The 26,589-nt window shown below is 40.5% G+C and overlaps 1 protein-coding gene and 1 pseudogene across 1 annotated transcript; both read right to left on the reverse strand.

The window, feature by feature from the left end:
* Positions 1–6,032: 6,032 nt before the first annotated feature.
* On the reverse strand, positions 6,033–7,013 carry LOC130725190 (adrenodoxin-like protein 1, mitochondrial). The gene is made up of 5 exons (XM_057576439.1): positions 6,954–7,013; positions 6,761–6,843; positions 6,555–6,665; positions 6,127–6,209; positions 6,033–6,043 (listed from the first exon to the last, which is right to left on the reverse strand). Exons 1-5 carry the CDS (start codon positions 7,011–7,013, stop codon positions 6,033–6,035), a joined length of 348 nt encoding a protein of 115 aa, XP_057432422.1.
* A 1,181-nt stretch (positions 7,014–8,194) lies between these two features.
* On the reverse strand, positions 8,195–26,536 carry LOC130725191 (RNA polymerase II transcriptional coactivator KELP-like; annotated as a pseudogene).
* Positions 26,537–26,589: the final 53 nt, after the last annotated feature.

The following is a 26,589-nucleotide window of genomic DNA, read 5'->3' on the forward strand; positions in this document are numbered from 1 at the left end:
GCGGCTATAGTCATCAACGATAACCATCCCATATCTCTTGCCACCTATAGACTCAGTTTTCACTGGTCCAAACAGGTCGATATGCAGAAGTTCTAACGGCCTTGAGGTTGAGACAACATTCTTTGCCTTGAAAGGGAATTTTGTGAATTTGCCTTTCTGACATGCTTCACAAAGAGCGTCTGAAGCGAACTTCAGATTGGGTAAGCCCCTGACAAGGTTTAGCTTGCTCAGCTGAGAAATCTTTCTCATACTGGCATGCCCTAACCGTCTATGCCATACCCACTGCTCTTCATTAACAGACAGAAGGCACTTCACATTCTGAGCCTCCAACTCAGATAATCTGATCTTATAAATGTTGTTCTTCCTCTTGCTGTTAAACAGAACAGAGCCATCGATCTGACTTACAGCCCGGCAGGACTTTTGATTGAATATAACATCATAACCCTTGTCAGCTAATTGACTTATAGACAATAAGTTATGTGTTAAGCCGTCTACCAATAAAACATTATCAATGCATGGACTACTATCTACACAAATAGTACCAGTACCAATAATTTTACCCTTTTCATTTCCTCCAAAGCCAACTTCGCCTCCAGGCTTAAGTTTCAGCTCTCGGAACATACGCTTTTCTCCCGTCATGTGACGCGAGCATCCACTGTCCAGATACCATGATTGGTGTTTCAGTGGAGCTATCAAGGATATCTGCAACATAGATAATCTTGTCCTTAGGTACCCACTTTCTGGGTCCTCTTTTGTTAGTTACCCTAAAGGTTCTGATCACCTTGGGTGTCTCAACATAATATTTTAAAGGAATATTTGCATGATATTTAGTCATAGAGAAAGATCCCTTTTTAAGAGGGTTTTTAGCAACTTCAGCAGGTACAGGATCAGGCAATATGGTACCAGAGGGAACAAAGCATTCATACAAGGATTTAGCTTTAGACACAGAAGGCTCATTTCTAATTGGTTTAGAATAGCCAATGCCATGCATTCCATTTCTGCTTACACCATAGATCATTGAAGCCATTAAGCTTCTATCTACGCTTTTAGCCAGGAATCTTTGAAAAGATTTTTCATACTTAGATTCATGCTTACTATCAGAGGCGTCGCAGGCAATAACTTCTTCTAACTTTGCAATTTGATTCTTAAGCACAGAGTTAGAATTAACTAAAGCATGGTTATCATTTTTCAAATCAGATATGATTTTCTCATGTTCAGAAGGAGTTTTAGAACCAGCAGATAAGTTCTTTTTCAGCTTCTTATGCTTAGACAACAAGGAGTTATACTTATCCATGATATCAGACAAAGCATGTTTCAGTTCAGAGGTAGAGAAGGAAGCAAATACCTCATTTTCATCGTCAGAGTCTGGATCTCCTTCTGATTCTGAGTCAGAGTCAACAGCTTCCTTTGACTCTGTTCCTTTGTCTTTGACAATAGCCATGAGTCCTTGGACTTCACCATCAGAGTCAACATCCTCTGACTCTGATTCATCGAATGTCACCATCAGACTCTTCTTGGTCTTGAAGTGCTTCTTTGGCTTCTTGTCCTTCTTCAATTTTGGACAGTCACTTTTGTAGTGCCCTGATTCTTTGCACTCAAAGCAAGTGACTTCCTTGATTGATGACTTCTTCTGACCTGAGGATTCAGACTTTCCTCTTGCCTTTCCAGAGCCTTTGAACTTGCTCTGCCTGTGCTTCCAGATGCGGTTGAGTCTCTTGGAGATCAGAGTCAGCTCATCTTCATCAGAATCTTCTGATGCTTCTTCAGATTCTTCTTCTTCAGCTTGAAGAGCCTTTGACTTCTCAACCTTAGCCTTTTCAGATTTGGATTTCAAGGCTATGGACTTTTTCCTCAGATCTTGCATCTCTGAGCGCTTCAGCTCATGGCATTTCAAAATGCTGATGAGTTCTTCTAAACTCATATTCTCAACATCTCTCGTGAGCTCTATTGAAGTCACCAAAGGCATCCAACTTTCAGGAAGACACCTGATGACCCTTATGACGTGATCTTTTGTTGTGTAGCTCTTGTTGAGAGGACGTATGCCAGCTACAAGCAGTTGAAATCTGGAGAACATTTCTTCAATGGACTCATTTGGCTCCATGATGAAGGATTCATACTTTTGGATCAAAGACAATGCCTTTGATTCTTTGACTTTCTTGTTTCCTTCATGAGACATCTTCAGAGAATCAAAAATGCCTTTAGCAAACTCACGATCTGTAATCTTCTGGTACTCCTCATAGGAGATAGCACTTAGAAGAATTGCTCTTGCTTTATGATGTTGTGAGTACAGCTTCTTTTGATCTGCAGACATCTCTGACCTTGGGATCTTTTTGCCATCTGCATCAACTGGACGCTCATAGCCATCCACAATAATATCCCAGAGATCTGCATCGAAACCCAGAAAGAAACTTTCCAGTCTATCTTTCCAATATTCGAACCTTTGACCATCGAACATAGGAGGCTTTGCGTTGTAACCATCTCTTTGAGTTTCACTGGTGGTGGCTGCCATTGTTTTTCACACCGGCCCGGATCACTGAACACTGTTAGGTGTGGTAATCAGAACTTGCGCTCTGATACCAATTGAAGGTATGAAAAACGGTAGAAAGGGGGGGTTTGAATAACGTTTTCAGTACAAAACTACCACCTTAAAGATTTTAACAAATCTTTTCGAGAACTAAGTGCAAAAGATAGAGATAGAAAAGCACACAAGGATTTTATCCTGGTTCACTTGATAAATCACTCAAGCTACTCCAGTCCACCCGTTAAGGTGATTTCTTCCTTCTTAGAATGAAGGCAATCCACTAATCAGGTAAGAGTTACAACTGCACTTGAAACCTACAAGTGACTAACAATTACACTGACTTAGCTCACACTAAGATTCACTCTCTTAGTCTTCTCTAGGATCCGATCAACCTTGATCTCCTAAAGGAAAATCAAACAACTGTTTGAGGTTGGTGTTTACAAGGGTTTGCTTCTGAATAAGCTGAGTGTAAACTAAAATAAATTACAAGATGAAAGAAAGCTTAGAATATATCTTGCGCGTGTGTATTGCTTCTTGTATATTTTTTTTTCTTCTCACCGCTTCTTTCAATCTTCAGCCTCTATATATACTCCAAGGATTAGGGTTGAGCGTTGCATGGGAAATGCTACCGTTGGAGGGCAGTTCTGGAAAATCCAGCTTCTGCTGTGGCTGAGAACGTTAGGTAGGTCGTCAGGAAGGTACACTTGCTTTTGTACTTGGATAGCGACTTGACCTTTTAACCTAGGAGACTTCTGATCAGAGGAATGCTTCGTATTGGAACTTGTGAAGCCGGTTGATCAGAGTCAGAGGGATAGCACAGATCCTCTGACCATTGTATCTTCTGATTCTGAACTCAGAGGGAAGAACATGGCCTTCAGAGTTTCTTGCTTCTGGACTTCAGAGTTTCCACTATTCAGCTTCTGGATCTTCAGAGTCTTCTACACCATCGGAACATCTGAACCTTCAGTGTTTCTTGGTTGTCAGAACTTCTGGATCATCAGAGCTTCTAGCGACTGAGTCCTCATCAGAGTTTGTATAGCTTCAGATCTTCTGAAGCTTTTCCACTGTTCATACTGAACATGGTGAATGCGAAAGCGTTGCTTGGGTTACCCTTTATACACAGTGCTTCTGATTTGTGTGAAATTGAGTCAGGGTCAGAGCCTGTAAATAGCACACTCAGAAAAACACGTTAGAGTACCACAATTGTTCATATCAAAAGGTTAACTTGTAATCATCAAAACATAGAGTTGTACTACTAGATCAAAACTTGATCTTACATACGTGTCAAGCAACACGCTCTCCTCCACCATCAAACGTTGAGCAACATCATATTTTCGCTATTATTTGTGATGAGCCCGCTGCTCCTGCTTCACCAATTGTAGTGTCTACTCCACAAACCAATTCTTCTAAAAAAAGTTCACAAAGGGGGCGCCCGAAAGGGAGTAAGAACAAGCAAATACGCTAGCAATTGATTTTTTGGAACCAGTTCCGGGGGAAGATGGAGGGACGACTCGTACCCAAAGAACACGGTTGTTGGGAAAGAAATTGGGATTGAAGCCAAGAGGGTCCGAAGCCTTGATGCTTAGAGGATTAGAGGCGCATATACGACAAAACCACCCTCATCTCAGCTGACTTGCCTGGTCTTTGGCTTACTTGGAATGTTTGTGGTCTAGGAGGTTCTACGAAAAGGAAGGTAGTAAAGAAGACTATTTTGCACTAGAAACCAGAACTTTGGATGATACAAGAGACAAAATTAAATGAGCAGCGACGACGTACTATTGAGTCATGGACGCAAGGCTTGTAGATGTGTCATGTTGAGGTGCATTCTATTGGAACCGTAGGGGGGCTTTTGTGTTTGTGGCGGGAACGTTCTTTACAGGTGCTGACAGTGGTGTCTGCCCATTTTTGCAGTTGATGTCAAGGAATTCGCTGTTGGAATTTTGCTGTTGTTGTTGGCCTTTGTTGCTGTTGCTGTATTTTCTTTGATGTTGTCGTTTTATGCTGTTGTTGCTCTTACTGTAATTTTTTGTTCCCGCGAGTGTTTCTGGTGCTCTTGCTGTCGAATTTGCAGCTGCTGTTGCTGTCAATAATGGGCTGTTGTGACGGGTTTCCTGATGCCGTTAAATTTGCGGGTGCTGCTTTAACAGAAATTAGGAAGGGGGAATTTATGTACTTGTATTTTTGTATGGGGTGCAAAATTGGCTATCTTAAGGAAGTGGTACTCTTTTTCCTTGCTAGGTTTTTCCCATTGGGTTTTTCTTAGCAAGGTTTTAATGAGGCCGCTTCTTAAGATTATGTCTTGAGCTGTTTCGCGGGGGAATCATTTCGGGGTTGCGTAGCTACCATGTTAAGTGTTTAGGTACGTTCTGACAACCTTGAGATCTTTTTCTCATGGTTGGGTTATTATCATTAATATTATTTTCATTTTCAAAAAAAAAAATAAATTATCATCAATATGATAGTAATTACCAATTTGACTTAACATACTATTTTAAATAAGTTCACCGGAAAGGAATTTTTTTATAATAAAATTTGATTTAAGCAGGTTATTCTTAGACATGGAACACTTAACTAAGAATACCACTTTTAAGGAGATATTTGGACCCAACACCACTAGAAAAAGTAGTTTTTACATCGGGTGAAAATGACTTTTCACATCGGTTTGCATCCGATGTAAGCAAAGGTGATGTTGTATGTCCGCACCTTTTCACATCGGATACACAACCGATGTGGTAAGTACTTTTCCACAACGGTTTATTCCGCAACCGATGTGAAAAGTCTGTTTAGTAATTTCTTTTTCAAATCTGCACGTGTATTTCACATCGGTGGAATCAAATTCCCGATGTGAAAACTACATCTTTCACATCGATTTATTCCGCAACCGATGTGAAAAGTCTGTTTAGTCATTTCTTTTTCAAATCTCCACATGTATTTCACATCGGTGGAATCAAATCCCCGATGTGAAAACTACATCTTTCACATCGGTTTATTCGGCAACCGATGTGAAAAGTCTGTTTAGTCATTTCTTTTTTAAATCTCCACATGTATTTCACATCGGTAGAATCAAATCCCCGATGTGAAAACTACATATTTCACATCGGTTTATTCCACAACCGATGTGAAAAGTCTTTTTTTTTTTAAAAATGTTTGGAATCAATTAAAAAGTCACACCTAGCACAACTAGCACATTTTCCATTCAGAAATAGCTCATATTATTAGCTCATAACTAATTTAACTTTCCAAAGTTCCAGTTACAGAAAGTGAAGTAGCACACATTGTTAACCTAACATAGAAAGAAATGAGAGAAAGTTGATGAATATTATTTTAATTAACTAACCCTTCATTAGTACATTGCACTAACTATCTCTCAACCAGTGTAACTAGCTCATTCATTACATAATGAATCTGATGAACAAAAACTGCAAGTATAGATAAACACATACCCTTTAGACTTTCTACTAAATAGACTTTCTACTAAATACATGCTCCAATCTTTTTCGCCATAAAGATCCTATTGACCACCTACATATGGAAGAATATAAGAATAAAGATGAGGGAGAAAGAGAGAACTAAATAAACAAACTTCAGCTTTCTCATTTATTTACATTGATCCATTGCAAACTTAACTTTTCTACATAGATGCAGGTTAAACAATTGAAAATTAAAAACAGGAGTTAAATCATGATGGCTAAAAGAGAATAAAAAATTGAAAAGCAAGAAGCAGCTAACAATGAAATTGTTAAATGACAGAAAAATGAAAAGCCAAATACAAAACGATGCAGGTTAACAGTCAAAGAGTGAGGGATGTGAATTTCTAAAATGACAATTGAGGTCTGCAACAATAAAAAACTTAGATCATGCTTTTATTGACATGGATGAGGCGCTGTGAGTTTTATGAGCAAACGATGATTGTGAAACTTTGGTAATCAGAATTAGTAGCATGAAGGAGTGCTTGTTTTTGCAAATAAAAACAAAGAGAAAAGATTTGGGTAAATGTGAGACCTCATAAAATAATCCGGCCAGAGATAGTCACCGATGTGGGAGAGGAATCAATATCAATATAGCTAATTGAGTGGCAGCAGGAATAGCTAAACGAATTCCATCAGGTTCAGGTCCAGCGATCACTTGACAACCCAGGCATGATCTGTATAACAACCAAAATTAGTCTAAGAAGAACTTTGGGGAAGAAAATGGAAAATAAAAATTTATGTTCCTAAGTTACTTGGATAAGAAACCCACGTTTCAAAAGGCCCAAAAGCTAGGTCCAACATGTCATTTTCCTCATCAGTTGGATCTTCCAATTTATTGTATTGTTCTACGTCCTGCACAAAGTTCAGTAATTTAACTCTTGTAAGTGGAAGACCGTATTTCAGGAAAAATAAATAAATTAATCTCAAGCAGCAATTTACTGCATATATCACCCATGATGTACCATGACTATAACATGGCAAGTTGAACATGCAAGCGAGCCTTCACATGCTCCTGCAAGCATCCACTATGAAATAAACTTTCAGTAAAAGAAAATGGTCTGACAAAAAGAAACTTGAGAATGCAAATTAAATACTTTAAACTGCAGATGAATATCCTCACATCCTCAGGGACGGAACTAGGAAAAATTGTTGGAGGGGGCAAAATTTTATATAAGAGTTTGAACAAATTTTAAAATGAGGGCTTCTATTAATAGTAACTGTAAAAAATTTGTTCAAATAAGAATTCATAATGGAATAAAAATGGAAAATACGTATAGAAAATTAGAAAAAAAAAACACAACACATCTATGATAATAATATTGCCATAATATTGAAAAACATAAGGATGCTTCCATGTTCCTGGTTATGCCGCGTGGGCTTTTGGGGTTGGTAGTGTTCTTTGGGTTGTTTCTCTTAGACTTTAGGGGTTTTTTTTTCTATGTCTTTTTAATCCCTTTGATGTGAATTATATCAATTTTCTCATCATTATATCAATATAATTTTGCTTTCTAAAAAACACCTAAAAATACATAGAAATAAATAAATACCATTAATATAAGTTAAAAACAAAATGCCACGTACTTTAAAATTATAAGAAGAACCAAATGATTTTGTTTGTAGTGTAATGTGTATAGTTTATTTCTCTTCCATCTCATTTTCATCTACTTTTTTTCATTATATTTTTTCTTATCACATTATTTATTATATCTCTCATTTCTCTCTCTTCCATTCTTATCTCGTGCAGTATGAAATGTCACTCGATATTTCAATTATAAAAAAAAGCAATTTTATGGTACCCATTTTTTTAAAAAGGGAAGTGTTAATTTGCTATGATTTTTTTATTAAAAACATTTATAATTTAGTCATTTATATTCTAAATGACTAATTGAAAAATTACAAACCGTCCCATTAAAAGGGTGCTGGTGCAACACCAGCAAAAAGATACTCATGATAAAACTCCTAACAAGCTATTAGGATAAACTTTGAAATTTGTTTCTGAATATCATAAAAAAAAACTAATAAAGTCAAAATCCAAGCAAAGCCTTATTATTTTAGGGGCCAATCAATACTACTCTAGGGGGTGAATAGATTTTCTTTATAGGGGGCGAATACATTTTTTCTTAGGACATATACCGGGAGCATTGTATTTTTATTGGGGGCGAAGGCCCCATTTCACCAAGGCTAGTTCCGTCCCTGCACATCCTTATATGCGTGACTCCATTTTCTCAATGGCTTTTTCTATGGCAGGCAAATTGATGACCCGGATTTAGTAGTGTTTTTAGGGTCATTTCTTTGCTAGTTTTGAGTCTTTTTCTTGTGTCTCGTGTAGTGTTTCATGCATTTTCATGCATTTTTGCCTTTCTTTGTGTTTTTACTTTGTTATGGTAATTTCATAGTTTTATAGGGACTTTTCTTGCATTTTAAGTAAGTTTAGGACTTGCATAATTTTCCTATTTTATTTGAGGGTTCTCTTTGCTAATAGACTCTTGGAGCTCCTAGATATTTCCTTGGCTTTGTGTTTAAGTTATCAGGTCTGAAACTGAAGGAGAAGGAAGGTCAAGAGGCTTGGAGTATTGAAGGGAGGCTTAAAGAGGAGTTAAGAGGAAGATAAAAAGGCTTTCCAGCGAGCTTGGAGCGCCTAGGCGTGCTCCATTGGCACCTAGGCGCCAATTGCTTTTTCCAGGGTTTCTGGAATTGGCGCCTAGGCATGCTCAATTGGCGCCTGAGTTTCTGGAATTGGCGCCTAGGCGTGCTCAACTGGCGCCTAGGCGCCAATTACCTTCTAGAGGCTCATTTTCAGCATGGAATTGGCGCTCAGGCGCTCTGAATTGGCGCCTGAGCGCCCGGAACAGCCCAGACTCGTGATTTTTGCCTATAAATATGATTCTAGTCATTTTCTCTTGTATCTTTTCATACTTTGTAAAATTCAGAGGTAGAGGATCATCTAGGAGAGTGAGACAAGGCTTCCAAGCTTGTAATTCAGGTTCTTAGCCATGCCATGCTTGGCTAATCTCTCTTCTATTGCTTTGGTTTTCTTTGTAAGACTTTTCATATTTGAGTTATAATCTTAAGTTCTTTCCCACATGTTCTTCTTCTCTCCTTGAATCCCATTTTCTGAATATCAATCTAAGCTTGTATGCATGCTTGCTTTATGCTTTTCTATAATCAGAACTGATGTTTGTTATAGATTAGGGAACCGATTTGGGATTACCCCTTCTATGCTTGCTACTAGGAATAGAGGAAGGGTTGGGGTTTGATGACCTGAATTTGCATGATCTAAAACCTCATATAAATGACTAAGTACACAAGGAATTGGGCTTAGCTTTTAGTATGGGAGAATTGCTTATGTGAGGAATCAATAAGTGAGTAACTAGGCTATATCATCAAGGAGAGATTCATGAGTTCATGTGCTTAGAATGATGTGCTTAAATTGACTAGTTGAACAAGAACCCAAAGCATGTTATTTTATGATTTTATGTTTATTTTCCCTTTTTACTACTTCGACGTTTCATCATTTCAATAAAACAAACCTTCATACTCAAGGCTTGAACCGAATTCATTCACTCACAATCCCTGTGGTTCGATATTTAAAACCGGGTGGATTCGTACACTTGCGGATTTACCAACAAGTTTTTGGCGCCGTTGCCGGGGATTGTTTGTGATTTTTTGTTTGAGTTACGAGTTTGAAGTATAGTCTACCTAAGACTATAACTTAGGGCTGAATGGGAGACAACCCATGTTTTTTTTTTTTTTTTTTTTTTTTTTTTCTGTTTTACGTTTTGTTTAATGTTTCAGGAAATAAAAGCCAGTGGAGAACACGTGGAGGCACTCAATCACTTGAAAGGAGGTTCTTTTCTTACTCTGAGTTTTAGTCCATGCATTTTTAGCATATTTTTCTTTTATAGATTTTGTTTATCCTTTTCGATCATGCATTTTTATATAGAGTATTTTAAACCTTGGTCATTACTTTCTTATACTCAAATGACATGTTCCCAAGTCTTGCTCACTCACATGATGCTGGTTTTGAAAATGTTTTTAAGTGAATACTTTGTGCTTTCTTTTGGGGAGTGATTGTATGTTTGGGAAAGAGAGGGGGAGACTTCGGTCTTCTAAGTGTTGTCTTGAGGATAGAGTTGATGTGAGTCCACAAGGGTCCATCTTTGACCCTTCACTATATAATTTCCCTGGAGGATCCTGACTCACTTGCACTTCTTGGTTCTGTGTTTCATTTTGTGCACCCTTGAGAGTAGCTCTATGAGACTTGCATTTTTGAGACTGGTAGATTTTCTTGGACTTCAGAATTTGTTTTATAACATATTTGTCCCTAGTTGACCCTTTTGAGCCTTATGGAGAATTTTTTGTTACCTTTGTTTATTGGGCTGGATGTTTGGTTGGATTCAATGGGGAGTTGTGGTCCTTAAATCTAATGGAGCTAGTTTATGAAAAGTGCAATTGCCTTTTACCCCAAGAAAAAAAGTTGAAAAGGAAAGTCAAAAAGAAAAAAATGAACTCCAGTGCAAAGGTGTAGTTCCAAAAAAAAAGAGCAAAAAAGTTCTGAAATAACAAGGGGTTAAGAAACTTGGGTGCTAAGTATCAATAGTTTGAAAGCTCCGGAATTCCAAATAGGACCACACTCAAACTTTTTGCAGCAACCTTATTCTTCCTTAGGGACCACCTACCATGTGCTTTACCTAGCCAACATCATAACCCTTTTGAAGTCTCATTAAATAATGCATTGTCGACTTTAGTTGCTCTTGAGTGAATGATTCCCAGAACCTATGAACTTGCTTGTGTGCTCAGTGCACTAAATAATTGTCTCATGCTAGGATGTTAGCTCTAAATGCTTCTCATAGTGGAATCTAATTCTTCTTTATCTAAAAGTTGCACGAAATTGATTGTTGAATCTTTCTCTTGGAACTAACTACATTCACTAGATCCCCCGGTTTTCTAAAAATGTATCCCCCTTTTGGCATGTGTGTTGGGAGTAATTCTTTGTGCTTGAGGGCAAGCTAATCTTAGTGACGCTCGAGGGCGAGCTGTCGTTGAGTATAGTGGTGTGATGACCCGGATTTAGTAGTGTTTTTAAGGTCATTTCTTTGCTAGTTTTGAGTCTTTTTCTTGTGTCTCGTGTAGTGTTTCATGCATTCTCATGCACTTTTGCCTTTCTTTGTGTTTTTACTTTGTTTTGATAATTTCATGGTTTTATAGGGACTTTTCTTGCATTTTAAGTAAGTTTAGGACTTGCATAATTTTCCTATTTTATTTGAGGGTTCTCTGTGCTAATAGACTCTTGGAGCTCCTAGATATTTCCTTGGCTTTGTGTTTAAGTAATCAGGTCTGAAACCGAAGGAGAAGGAAGGTCAAGAGGCTTGGAGTATTGAAGGGAGGCTTAAAGAGGAGTTAAGAGGAAGATAAAAAGGCTTTCCAGTGAGCTTGGAGCGCCTAGGCGTGCTCCATTGGCGCCTAGGCGCCAATTGTTTTTTCCAGGGTTTCTGGAATTGGCGTCTAGGCGCCAATTACCTTCCAGAGGCTCATTTTCAGCATGGAATTGGCGCTCAGGCGCTCTGAATTGGCGCCTGAGTGCCCAGAACAGCCCAGACTCGTGATTTTTGCCTATAAATAGGATTCTAGTCATTTTCTCTTGTATCTTTTCATACTTTATAAAATTCAGAGGTAGAGGATCATCTAGGAGAGTGAGAGAAGGCTTCCAAGCTTGTAATTCAGGTTCTTAGCCAAACATGTTGCTTTGGTTTTCTTTGTAAGACTTTTCATATTTGAGTTATAATCTTAAGTTCTTTCCCACATGTTCTTCTTCTCTCCTTGAATCCCATTTTCTTAATATCAATCTAAGCGTGTATGCATGCTTGCTTTATGCTTTTCTATAATCAGAACAGAAGTTTGTTATAGATTAGGGAATCGATTTGGGATTACCCCTTCTATGCTTGCTACTAGGAATAGAGGAAGGGTTGGTGTTTGATGACCTGAATTTACATGATTTAAAACCTCATATAAATGACTAAGTACACAAGGAATTGGGCTTAGCTTTTAGTATGGGAGAATTGCTTATGTGAGGAATCAATAAGTGAGTAACTAGGCTATATCATCAAGGAGAGATTCATGAGTTCATGTGCTTAGAATGATGTGCTTAAATTGACTAGTTGAACAAGAACCCAAAGCATGTTATTTTCTAAGTTTATGTTTAGTTTCCCTTTTTACTACTTCGACGTTTCATCATTTCAATAAAACAAACCTTCATACTCAAGGCTTGAACCGAATTCATTCACTCACAATCTCTTTGGTTCGATATTTAAAATCGGGTGGATTCGTACCCTTGCGGATTTACCAACACAAATTTTTCTTGAAGGTTGACCACTGCTCCTCTGTCAAACTTATTCCTGAAACATGTAACACCCCGATTTCGGTGGCGTCACTTTAGTAACCAAAAGTAAACTTAATGCGGAAAACGTGAATATTTTTTTTTTGATAATAACTAAGACAAGACTGAATTAAATAAAACCCAAATGCGAAAAGTAATAAAACTAATATACAATATATAAACAGCCCCCGCTGTAGTAGTAACCTCGTCACGAGTAAACCTCCAGTGACGGTAATAGATGAGTAGCGCCCGTAGGCAATATATACAAACCAAATGAAAAGGGTGAAGTGCCCGCAACACCATCCCTCAAAACTGAGAATCAGCTGACCCAATGGCCTGAAAATAAGACCTCCTAAGTCCAACCAACTCTCTGTGATCCCCGTAAGGAAACCACACAAAAAGCTATAGGCGGATCTACCCTGTCCCCTAAGTAACAAAAGAAGCAAGACTGTCAGAGCTAAAACTCTACTCCTACACTAATCCTAACTCGAGGAGCTCATACCAACACTCAGAACTATGTGCTAGCATGATCGTCGTCTGAATCAGAATCCAGAACGACCAAGTCTATCGACCCTATCCGTCCTCCCCTAGCTCCTGCAACGCCCTCCGATGCTGGACTCACGGGCTTAGGGCCCGAACCCTGATCATCAATGATCGCAACGGAGGGTGCACTAGACCCTGCCGAGGGCACTCCCACTGGAATCTCCTCTGAGGGATCCTCCTCCTCTGAAGATGACGGTGGCGGCGGTGCTCCTCCAAGACCTGGTCCACAGTGAACGCCCGGTGGCAAGTTGAAGCTGATAGAGCATCGCCTCAACACTCCTGACCTCAAGAGTCCTCCACTATCCACGTGGTCCTCCATGATACGCCCCGAATACGTCGCTCGGTGGCTCGCGGGGTCAACCACCCACGACCCGGGGTCGTCCTGATCTATCATCTCATACCTAATCCCCCCCGAAGGGTGGACCATGGTGTACCAGTCCGCAATATTCATCTGACAAAAGGCGTTGTCCGCCAAAACACACACAGAAGACGCGAGGGTCAACTCTAAAGAACTATGTAGATAATAAACCCAATAGGTACAAGTAATAGATAGCCACTTAGGCTTATAACTAGAGATATCATTCCTAGGGTTGCATGTTCCACAAAATCATAACGACAATACTAACAATTAGCATGTTCCAAGTAAGTTTATCAAATAGCAACCACACTCATCAACTAAGTCAGTATGCATGTTGCGTGATATGTATGCAGGTTAACCCAGTCAACCAATATGCAATCCGGAAACGGATGGACATCATCGGATCAGCCCTTCACCAGCCACGGTGGTGCCATTTCGGCCCGTGATGTCTCTTACTCCCACTGGGTAGTCAGATCAGCAGTAAACCCGTAGGTCTGCCATTTCGGTCTGCTACAAGAGACGTCTACAAACGCTCTTTCACGGCATTCCGGGTCTTATGACCATTTTGGAAACCGACGAGGTCCAGAGTACGTCCTGTGTTAATACCTCATTAATGTTGCATGAATGCAAGATGATTAGTCAATCAACGTCTCCGTCCTCACTCGACACGTCGCCACGTGTTCTAGGTAAATTAAAGTCTCTAAAATCTTACCCTAAGGCAAAGTCGATTCTGCGACAAAAGACACACTTCACAACACACATCGCTGCTCCAACAGCACTAGAGTATCACATACTCGGGAACTAAAGGTTCCCCGGACTTATCCCCAGGATAGCCCCACAACATAGCTGCTCCAACAGCACAACAACCAACGCTGCTCCAACAGCACAACAACAACAGACTCAACACTTGGATCCGACGACACTTCTCGTTTTCCAAACTATGATTTTCATCCAAAGCCTCCTTTCGAGATTATTACCCTTACTTAAAGATTTAGAGGTTGTTTAATGTCTTATGAATTTTCTTTTCAAAATAATATCCTTTTTAGTCTTATCGCAATTCCTATAAGTTCTCGGGATCTTCGAATCCCCAAATGACTCCAGAGAATGTCTCGATCCATAAACCCTATACAAGGCCCGAACCTCGTTCGTCCTATCAAACTTTCTCAAAACTCTCAAAATAAAATCGGCATGACCTGCCCGCTATTCTCACCATTCAGAATCTCAGATTTTCAGTGTAAAGCATATTTAAATCATCACAATCAACAACATGTCATATATCAATAAATCGCATCATAAACACTTAGCACTTAGCATATAAAGCATGCACCACACATCCTAGATTACCCACATAGCACATAGCATGTAAGTCAATCTTCAAAAACATTCAGTAGATGAATCATCTACATTGTCAGCCGAAGCCTCAGAAAACATTTTCAATCACACACAATCTCAGTGCATAAACAGTAAACAATGTCGAAATATCGACCCTAAGCATTAACTAGAGATTCAGTGAGAAGCCCTCACCTGAAGGTTCTCCAGCAAAAACTTCAAACTCTTCTTCACAAGCAAGGCGTTGATCCTCAGGAAATTCCTCAAAATCACCTTTAGAACAAAACCACAAAAATCAATCAGAATCTATCGGAAACTAAGCTATCGATACTTACTAAGGTTACTCGAAGTAATCTATACTCTAAGGTACGATAATCTAGCGCGAAAAGACAAGTTTTCGGAAAAGGAAAATTTCCTCCTCCCCCCTTATAGCTCTCGGCCACTATAGGTAATTGTAGGGTTCGATTTTTCTTCGATCAAACTTGGTTCCTATGCTTTCATAAGCCGTAACTAAGGGTATTCTGAACTCGGAAAAATTATCGGATCAAAAACTGTCGCAGGGGTATTTTGGTCATGATTTTTAACTTAGGATTTTCAAAACTGAAATCCCAAAAATAAAATTTTGCAGGGACGTCACCAACGACGTTCATAACAACTAATCCTACTAGCACTAAGCTAAGGCGATAGTTTACAGCCTAAAGATTGGAGCTTTACACCAAAAACTACATAAATGGGTATTTTAGGCTCAAATTGATTCCGACGGAATTCCGGCGACATAACGGAAAATCTAATCCGGCAGAAGTGATCTTGGGCATACATAGAAGAGGTTTAGAATCAGAAATGAAAGATTCAGGATAGTTTTGCAAAAACCCATAAACTATCCACTCAGAAAACTCTACAGAAAAGCTATGGAAAAAGCGATCAGAGGTAAGGATTAGCGACTATACCTCGAAGCCTTGAAGTAGCAACTGATTGATCGACGATCAAGCAAACGATGAACAAAATCTCCTCCTCCTTCTTCCTCTTTGTGGCCGCGGGTTTGGGTGGGGAAATGGGTAGAAAATTTGGTTTTTTCTTCCTTTATTTGCTATATATAGAAGGTGGAAATTCGCGGGAAAAAGAAAGTTTCGCGAATCTGATTTTTCCGGCGTCACTCTCCATGAATTATAAGATATGTTTTGGCAAAAGAATTCCAAAACTATAAAGAGGTCTCCTTGTATTTTTGGCAACTAATGCAAAGTCGGTGCAAAGTCGGTGTAAAACTATTTTACCCGATAAGTTGCTTTTTGCATCGAATGTCGGAATGGAAAACTTCCTTCTGAAGAAAGATTGAAATCATCAAGAGAAATGGGTGTACGCGTGTAGAATATCCATTTGAAGCTCTGAATAGATAAAGTCTTCATTGTCGAGAAATTCTAGGGTTTTGAAATACCAGGGATTCGGTTTCGGCAACTTCCGATGATTGGAATCGGACGTTCGTAGATCCTAGAGTTTCGCCTCGAAACGATTGTGATATAAGGAAAAAGAAAAGTTCTAACACTTCTCTGAAGATTTTTGGAATTAACTGCTATCGTGCCTAAAAGTGAAAAACTAGCTATTTATTCGGGTTTCTGACCTAGGTTTAAGCGTAAAACGTTCGTGCTATAACTTTTATCGATCATAATGAAATCCTTGAACTTTTCCTGAACTTTCTCCTTCATAAATATATTTCATTTAATAAACTTTCGTTCAGGTTTCCCTTCACATCACATCAACCCTAATCGTGAATAAGAAGTTTATTCACTTAGCATAAGCTTAAAAACTCGGGCCTTACATTACTACCCTCCAAAAAGAAAGTTTCGACCTCGAAACTTATGGGTTAGTAAAAAGTTCTGGATACTGTTCTTGAATCTTCTCCTTCAGCTCCCATGTCGCATCACCAGTGTCTTTATTCCAAATGACCTTCACTAACTCGATCTCTTTCCCTCTCAACTGTTTTATCCTGGTGTCACCAATGCTAATTGGCGGTGTCTCGAAAGACAGATCATCCTTCAACTCAATATCATCCAGCTCGATAACATGTGTCGGATCCGCAATATATTTCCTCAGTTGTGACACGTGGAATACATCATGAATATTTGATAGAAATGGAGGTAGTGCAATCTGATATGCGACTGGTCCAATTCGACGAGTGATCTGATACGGTCCAATAAACTTGGGCGTAAGCTTCTTTGACTTGATTGCTCGACCAACACCCGTCGTCTGAGTAACTCTCAGAAATACATGATCTCCTTCTTCGAACTCCAGAGTTCTGCGCCTCTGATCTGCATAACTCTTCTGTCTACTCTGAGAAGTCCTCATCTTCTCTCTGATCTGCTTGATCTTCTCAGTGGTCTGTTGCAGAAGTTCTGGTCCTACCAACAGATTTTCTCCGTTTTGGTACCAACACAAAGGTGTTCTACACTTGCGGCCATACAAAGCCTCATACGGTGCCATACCAATGCTCGTATGAAAACTGTTGTTGTATGTGAACTCAATCAATGGCAATAAGGTATCCCAACTGCCCTTGTTGTCCAGAACGCAAGCGCGTAGCAAATCTTCCAACGACTGAATAGTTCTCTCAGTCTGTCCATCAGTCTGCGGATGATAAGCAGAACTTAGTCTCAGCCTCGTTCCCAAAGCTTCTTGAAGAGCTCCCCAAAAATGTGATGTAAACTTCGGGTCTCGATCGGATACAATACTTGTCGGTACTCCGTGAAGTCGTATAATCTCCGCTATATATATCTCGGATAGTTTCTCCACGTTGTACGTAGTCCTCACCGGTACGAAATGAGCCGACTTAGTCAATCGATCCACGATTACCCAAATAGAATCGTATCCCTTCTGAGTTCTCGGCAAAGCCACGACGAAATGCATCGATATGCTATCCCATTTCCATTCTGGCACATCCAAGCTTTGTAGCATACCTGAAGACTTCTGATGCTCCACCTTCGCCTTCTGACATGTCAGACATGTAGCTACATATTCAGCCACTTGTCTTTTCATTCCTGGCCACCAAAAATTCACCTTCAAGTCCTGATACATCTTCTTCATTCCAGGATGAATGCTTAACTTGCTCTTGTGACCTTCATCCAAAATCAATCTTCTCAAGTCAGGGTTGTTAGGCACACAAACCCTATCCTTGCACCGTAGGATATTGTCACTTCCTACCTTGAATTCTGGGTCTTTACCTTGACTTACCAAATTCCTTTTCCCGAGCAGAAACTCATCTTGTAACTGTTGATCTCGGATTTCTTCCATCAATCCATTGGTAATTCTGATCATCCCGAACTTCAGTTCTCCCTCGGACAATCTCACATCCAAGCTCAAATCTCGAAATTGCTCTAACAGCTGCAGCTCCTTCACCATCATCGACGAGATGTGCATCTTCCTGCTCAAGGCATCAGCAACAACGTTCGCCTTTCCAGGATGATATTGTAGAGTGAACTCGTAATCTTTAAGAAACTCCATCCACCGACGCTGCCTCATGTTCAGCTCCTTCTGCTCAAACAAGTACTTCAAGCTCTTATGATCACTGAATATAGTGAAATTGCATCCATACAAGTGATGCCTCCAAATCTTCAGTGCAAATACGATCGCAGCTAGTTCCAAGTCATGAGTTGGATAATTCTTCTCATGCACCTTCAGTTGTCTTGAAGCATAAGCAACCACCTTCCGATGTTGCATCAGCACACATCCCAAACCTTGATATGAAGCATCACAGTATACCTCATAAGGTTCCTCCGGTTGCGGTAAGACGAGTACAGGTGACGTCGTCAACCGTTCCTTCATCGTCTGAAAGCTAGTCTCGCACGCTTCAGTCCATGCAAAAGGTTGGTCCTTCCTCGTCAGTTGAGTCAAAGGTCCAACTATCTTCGCGAAATTCTCGATAAAACGGCGATAGTATCCCGCCAAACCGACAAAACTTCTGATCTCCGTCACTGTCTTCGGCCGTTCCCATGACAATACGGTCTCCACCTTTTCTGGGTCCACAGCTATTCCCTCCTTAGAGATCACATGACCTAAGAATTTTACCTCTTCGAGCCAAAATTCGCACTTGGAAGGATTGGCATACAACTCCTTCTCCCTCAGCACTTGTAAAACTTGTCGCAAGTGCTCCTCGTGGTCTTCGGCATTCTTCGAGTAGATTAAGATATCGTCGATAAACACCACGACGAATCGATCCAGGAACGTATGAAAAGTCATATTCATGTAAGCCATGAATATTGCAGGTGCGTTCGTTACCCCAAATGGCATCACTAAGTACTCATAGTGTCCATAACGGGTTCTGAATGCCGTCTTCTGGACATCCTCGGTCTTGACCCTGATTTGATGATAACCCGACTTCAGGTCGATCTTCGAGAATACCGTAGCTCCTCGCAGTTGATCCATCAAATCATCAATCCTAGGTAACGGATACCTATTCTTGACGGTTACTTTGTTCAGTTGCCGGTAGTCGACACATAATCTCGATTTCCCGTCCTTCTTCTTCACCAATAAGACTGGAGCTCCCCAAGGTGAAACGCTTGGTCGTATGAATCCCTTCGACAGAAGATCTTCGAGTTGGGACTTCAGTTCCACTAGCTCCGCAGGTGCCATACGATATGGTGCAATCGATATCGGCCCTGTTCCCGGTACGATGTCTATCGCAAACTCAATGTCGCGTACAGGCGGCAATCCAGGTACATCGCCAGGAAAAACATCCGTGAATTCCTTCACCACTGGAATACTGCCAACTTCTGGGTTCCCTTTGCTCTCCAAGCTTAGCAAAACAGAATACTCCTGAGATCCCTCGTTCAAAGCGACGCTGATGTGATTGGCAGATAGATACTCGGAAAGATCCGAATCAGGAAATACCACTCTCTTTCAGTTGCAGTCCAAAAGACAATGATAGCGGGACAACCAATCCATTCCTAGGATAACATCTAGGTTCTTAAGAGTTAGGCATACTAGGTTAGCATGGTAGATCCTATTGTTGTATGTTATCGGACAATACATGCATGCTGAATTAGCAAGTAGAGTCTTGGCAGGAGTAGCAACTATCAGATCGAAGCTCAAAGCAGTAATGGGAAGTCTTAATCTGATTGCACACTCTCTAGAGATAAAAGAATGCGTTGCACCGGAATCAAAAAGTACGGATAGAAGATTACCGTCAATCCCGCAGTCGCCTCTAATCAGTCCATCGACTCCCTCAGCATCTTCACCATCCATGGTGTAGACTCTCGCCTTCGCAGCAGGACGCTTTCCTCTAGCAGTGTTGACGGTTGGTTCCGCCTTTGGTAGCCTGCACTGTGCAGCAGTGTGCCCCAACTTGTTGCAATTGAAGCATTGAGGCCTCGTGTCGGAACAAGCACGAGCAAAGTGCCCCGGCTTCCCACACTTGAAGCACGTCAGTTCCCTGTTCTGAGTCTGACCTCCAGAACCTCCAGCAGCACCCACCATGGGCCGGTAAGATCCTGATGCAAACCCTCTACCAGCAGGACGCTGATACGGCCTCCTGTTCTGAAACCTCCCCCTGTTCTGAGTATTCTGGGAGCCCGACCTAATCGGCCCTCCAGTTCCAGCCCGGTTCAACCTCCGGTTCTTCATCAGCTCCACTTCAGTGGCTTTCTCCACCAATGATTGGAATCGCATGATTCCCAGTGGCCTCACTGAGTCCTCAATATCCGGCCTCAGTCCATTCACGAAACGCTTGCACATGTAGCTCTCGTCAACATGATCATTAAAGAATTGGAAATGCTTCGCCAAAGACTCCAGCTTCGAAGCAAATTCCGGTACAGACATACCTCCCTGTCGGAGTGTCAGAAACTGCGCCTCCCTCTCATCCCGGGCACTTGTCGGAAAATACTTTTCCAAGAATGCGGTCCGGAACGAGTCCCAGTTAATTTCTTCATGGTTGGCTTCCATGATCCCCCTGGTGCCCTTCCACCAGTATTCAGCATCTCCCAGCAGAAGATAGGTCGCCATGCCCACCTTGGCACCCTCAACAGTTTGCAGAACACCGAAAATCTTCTCGATTTCCTGGATCCAGAGATCCGCTGCGTCTGGATCAGTACCACCAGAGAACTTTGGTGGGTTTTGCCTCCTGAAGTCATTGAGGCCTTTGTTCTGGTCCAGAGTTATTTCCCTCTGGCGCTGATGTTGTTCACGTGCTTCTTCAGTAGCACGCCTCATGGCATTATCATTTGCCTGTGCGGTTACCGCTTGGGCCTGCGCTGTTACCGCTTGGGCCATAGTAGCCATCATCTCAGCTAGCTGGTTATTATTCACCATATTCTGTTAAAGGAAGCAAACAGTCAGTACTTATCATAAGATAGCATCTAGCATCACTATACAATATGAGTAAGCAATAACTTCAATCAATTTTTAAGCGAAAAAATCGCTTGCAGACAATCAATTTTCACTCTTTGCAGAGTCACACAACCTAGCACAGAAGACCTATTCCCCAACAACTCCCGAAAGACTCGACCGTGCTCTGATACCACAATGTAACACCCCGATTTCGGTGGCGTCACTTTAGTAACCAAAAGTAAACTTAATGCGGAAAACGTGAATATTTTTTTTTTGATAATAACTAAGACAAGACTGAATTAAATAAAACCCAAATGCGAAAAGTAATAAAACTAATATACAATATATAAACAGCCCCCGCTGTAGTAGTAACCTCGTCACGAGTAAACCTCCAGTGACGGTAATAGAAGAGTAGCGCCCGTAGGCAATATATACAAACCAAATGAAAAGGGTGAAGTGCCCGCAACACCATCCCTCAAAACTGAGAATCAGCTGACCCAATGGCCTGAAAATAAGACCTCCTAAGTCCAACCAACTCTCTGTGATCCCCGTAAGGAAACCACACAAAAAGCTATAGGCGGATCTACCCTGTCCCCTAAGTAACAAAAGAAGCAAGACTGTCAGAGCTAAAACTCTACTCCTACACTAATCCTAACTCGAGGAGCTCATACCAACACTCAGAACTATGTGCTAGCATGATCGTCGTCTGAATCAGAATCCAGAACGACCAAGTCTATCGACCCTATCCGTCCTCCCCTCGCTCCTGCAACGCCCTCCGATGCTGGACTCACGGGCTTAGGGCCCGAACCCTGATCATCAATGATCGCAACGGAGGGTGCACTAGACCCTGCCGAGGGCACTCCCACTGGAATCTCCTCTGAGGGATCCTCCTCCTCTGAAGATGACGGTGGCGGCGGTGCTCCTCCAAGACCTGGTCCACAGTGAACGCCCGGTGGCAAGTTGAAGCTGATAGAGCATCGCCTCAACACTCCTGACCTCAAGAGTCCTCCACTATCCACGTGGTCCTCCATGATACGCCCCGAATACGTCGCTCGGTGGCTCGCGGGGTCAACCACCCACGACCCGGGGTCGTCCTGATCTATCATCTCATACCTAATCCCCCCCGAAGGGTGGACCATGGTGTACCAGTCCGCAATATTCATCTGACAAAAGGCGTTGTCCGCCAAAACACACACAGAAGACGCGAGGGTCAACTCTAAAGAACTATGTAGATAATAAACCCAATAGGTACAAGTAATAGATAGCCACTTAGGCTTATAACTAGAGATATCATTCCTAGGGTTGCATGTTCCACAAAATCATAACGACAATACTAACAATTAGCATGTTCCAAGTAAGTTTATCAAATAGCAACCACACTCATCAACTAAGTCAGTATGCATGTTGCGTGATATGTATGCAGGTTAACCCAGTCAACCAATATGCAATCCGGAAACGGATGGACATCATCGGATCAGCCCTTCACCAGCCACGGTGGTGCCATTTCGGCCCGTGATGTCTCTTACTCCCACTGGGTAGTCAGATCAGCAGTAAACCCGTAGGTCTGCCATTTCGGTCTGCTACAAGAGACGTCTACAAACGCTCTTTCACGGCATTCCGGGTCTTATGACCATTTTGGAAACCGACGAGGTCCAGAGTACGTCCTGTGTTAATACCTCATTAATGTTGCATGAATGCAAGATGATTAGTCAATCAACGTCTCCGTCCTCACTCGACACGTCGCCACGTGTTCTAGGTAAATTAAAGTCTCTAAAATCTTACCCTAAGGCAAAGTCGATTCTGCGACAAAAGACACACTTCACAACACACATCGCTGCTCCAACAGCACTAGAGTATCACATACTCGGGAACTAAAGGTTCCCCGGACTTATCCCCAGGATAGCCCCACAACATAGCTGCTCCAACAGCACAACAACCAACGCTGCTCCAACAGCACAACAACAACAGACTCAACACTTGGATCCGACGACACTTCTCGTTTTCCAAACTATGATTTTCATCCAAAGCCTCCTTTCGAGATTATTACCCTTACTTAAAGATTTAGAGGTTGTTTAATGTCTTATGAATTTTCTTTTCAAAATAATATCCTTTTTAGTCTTATCGCAATTCCTATAAGTTCTCGGGATCTTCGAATCCCCAAATGACTCCAGAGAATGTCTCGATCCATAAACCCTATACAAGGCCCGAACCTCGTTCGTCCTATCAAACTTTCTCAAAACTCTCAAAATAAAATCGGCATGACCTGCCCGCTATTCTCACCATTCAGAATCTCAGATTTTCAGTGTAAAGCATATTTAAATCATCACAATCAACAACATGTCATATATCAATAAATCGCATCATAAACACTTAGCACTTAGCATATAAAGCATGCACCACACATCCTAGATTACCCACATAGCACATAGCATGTAAGTCAATCTTCAAAAACATTCAGTAGATGAATCATCTACATTGTCAGCCGAAGCCTCAGAAAACATTTTCAATCACACACAATCTCAGTGCATAAACAGTAAACAATGTCGAAATATCGACCCTAAGCATTAACTAGAGATTCAGTGAGAAGCCCTCACCTGAAGGTTCTCCAGCAAAAACTTCAAACTCTTCTTCACAAGCAAGGCGTTGATCCTCAGGAAATTCCTCAAAATCACCTTTAGAACAAAACCACAAAAATCAATCAGAATCTATCGGAAACTAAGCTATCGATACTTACTAAGGTTACTCGAAGTAATCTATACTCTAAGGTACGATAATCTAGCGCGAAAAGACAAGTTTTCGGAAAAGGAAAATTTCCTCCTCCCCCCTTATAGCTCTCGGCCACTATAGGTAATTGTAGGGTTCGATTTTTCTTCGATCAAACTTGGTTCCTATGCTTTCATAAGCCGTAACTAAGGGTATTCTGAACTCGGAAAAATTATCGGATCAAAAACTGTCGCAGGGGTATTTTGGTCATGATTTTTAACTTAGGATTTTCAAAACTGAAATCCCAAAAATAAAATTTTGCAGGGACGTCACCAACGACGTTCATAACAACTAATCCTACTAGCACTAAGCTAAGGCGATAGTTTACAGCCTAAAGATTGGAGCTTTACACCAAAAACTACATAAATGGGTATTTTAGGCTCAAATTGATTCCGACGGAATTCCGGCGACATAACGGAAAATCTAATCCGGCAGAAGTGATCTTGGGCATACATAGAAGAGGTTTAGAATCAGAAATGAAAGATTCAGGATAGTTTTGCAAAAACCCATAAACTATCCACTCAGAAAACTCTACAGAAAAGCTATGGAAAAAGCGATCAGAGGTAAGGATTAGCGACTATACCTCGAAGCCTTGAAGTAGCAACTGATTGATCGACGATCAAGCAAACGATGAACAAAATCTCCTCCTCCTTCTTCCTCTTTGTGGCCGCGGGTTTGGGTGGGGAAATGGGTAGAAAATTTGGTTTTTTCTTCCTTTATTTGCTATATATAGAAGGTGGAAATTCGCGGGAAAAAGAAAGTTTCGCGAATCTGATTTTTCCGGCGTCACTCTCCATGAATTATAAGATATGTTTTGGCAAAAGAATTCCAAAACTATAAAGAGGTCTCCTTGTATTTTTGGCAACTAATGCAAAGTCGGTGCAAAGTCGGTGTAAAACTATTTTACCCGATAAGTTGCTTTTTGCATCGAATGTCGGAATGGAAAACTTCCTTCTGAAGAAAGATTGAAATCATCAAGAGAAATGGGTGTACGCGTGTAGAATATCCATTTGAAGCTCTGAATAGATAAAGTCTTCATTGTCGAGAAATTCTAGGGTTTTGAAATACCAGGGATTCGGTTTCGGCAACTTCCGATGATTGGAATCGGACGTTCGTAGATCCTAGAGTTTCGCCTCGAAACGATTGTGATATAAGGAAAAAGAAAAGTTCTAACACTTCTCTGAAGATTTTTGGAATTAACTGCTATCGTGCCTAAAAGTGAAAAACTAGCTATTTATTCGGGTTTCTGACCTAGGTTTAAGCGTAAAACGTTCGTGCTATAACTTTTATCGATCATAATGAAATCCTTGAACTTTTCCTGAACTTTCTCCTTCATAAATATATTTCATTTAATAAACTTTCGTTCAGGTTTCCCTTCACATCACATCAACCCTAATCGTGAATAAGAAGTTTATTCACTTAGCATAAGCTTAAAAACTCGGGCCTTACAAAACACACAAAAAGTTAGAATTGGGAGATAATCTTCAATTATCAAACAGGATCATATGTTGCATAAGGAAACAAAAATCTAATAAAATAGATTTAGTTGAGATGCACACAAAGTCAAACAACCATTAACAACCTCACTTGTTTGAAGTAGTAACAACAGACTATTTTCTTCTATAGTTCTAGTACATTAGATAAGAAACAAAAACTTCATAGGACCAAAGATCATATGCTCATGCAAGCACACAGACAAATTTATTATTTCCTTTATAAAAAGAGAAGCTTCTGTGTTTCTTAGTGAAAAGACCTGCTATTGAATCACATATGAGCAAGACAGCCAGTGAGCATGAACTTGACAATACAAATGCAGATTGCAGAAGAATACAACCCTAGATAAATAGTAGATACTCTCAAATGTGCACAAACATTTTCATGCCAAGCTACAAAGGAAGTTCTCAACTAGGAGTTTGCAATGCCAACAGCGAGGGTTTATTGTAAGTCATGGATTAGCACATGTTTAAAACATAACATAAACTCTCAAACTATCCTTATTTCAACAAAGAAAAAAAATATTGAAAACCCACAATCCAAAATTGTTTTTCCTCTAGGCATGCAAAGAGATGAATTGAAAATACAAGTACCTTTTGAAGTAGGTAGGTCCTTGCCGTCCTTTATGTAATACTCCCTAATGGAGACCAATTTTTCCCTCTGAAATCCTGAATTGTCACCTTCCTCTTCTCCGAAAGCTGAAACAACCCACCAAAACAAACATGAAAACAATCAAATTTCTTCAACCTAAACAACCATTGCTTCAACAAATAACCTGAGTGTGAAGATGAAACAGACCTTGCAAATGATGAGATCGCCATCATCATCGACCTCCTTGTCCTGGGTAACTCCTTGTTGTTCTTGCTGTTCTTCATCTAGCTGTTGCTGCTTCTCTTCGAGAAAAGCTTGCACGACCTGCTTGACGAAGGCTTTGAAGGGAGGGAGAGAGAGGTCGAGGCCTATAAGACCCGAAATTAAGTAGAATATTTAATTATTTAATTTCCTTAATTTACGACAACGAGTATTTTGCTATTAATTATTTGTTATTGAAATATTATTCGCGCCACGGCGGTGGGAAATACCTTGAGGAATATTTTTCTTCCAATCATTTAATCGCGTGTTTATATTTATTATATTATTTTCCTAACTCGAATCTAATCACGATTCGGGAAAATTAATTAAGTAGTAATTAATTTCAATATTTTGATTTTTTAAAGTTATTTAGAAGTAAGGATTTAATTATAATTATTTTTGTGTGCATTATTTTATTTTAATTTTAATAATTTCTATTCTTTTATTATCTCTTTCTTTTATGAAGAGATGACCTGCTCTAACATGTCACCTTTGTTATTTTGCTTGTGATAGTCTATCATAAAGTAATATCATTTATTTCTTTCTCACCTCAACCACCAAATTAATTCATTCT

The sequence above is a fragment of the Lotus japonicus genome, chromosome 6, assembly GCF_012489685.1.
Source record: "Lotus japonicus ecotype B-129 chromosome 6, LjGifu_v1.2".
Classification (NCBI taxonomy): domain Eukaryota; kingdom Viridiplantae; phylum Streptophyta; class Magnoliopsida; order Fabales; family Fabaceae; genus Lotus; species Lotus japonicus.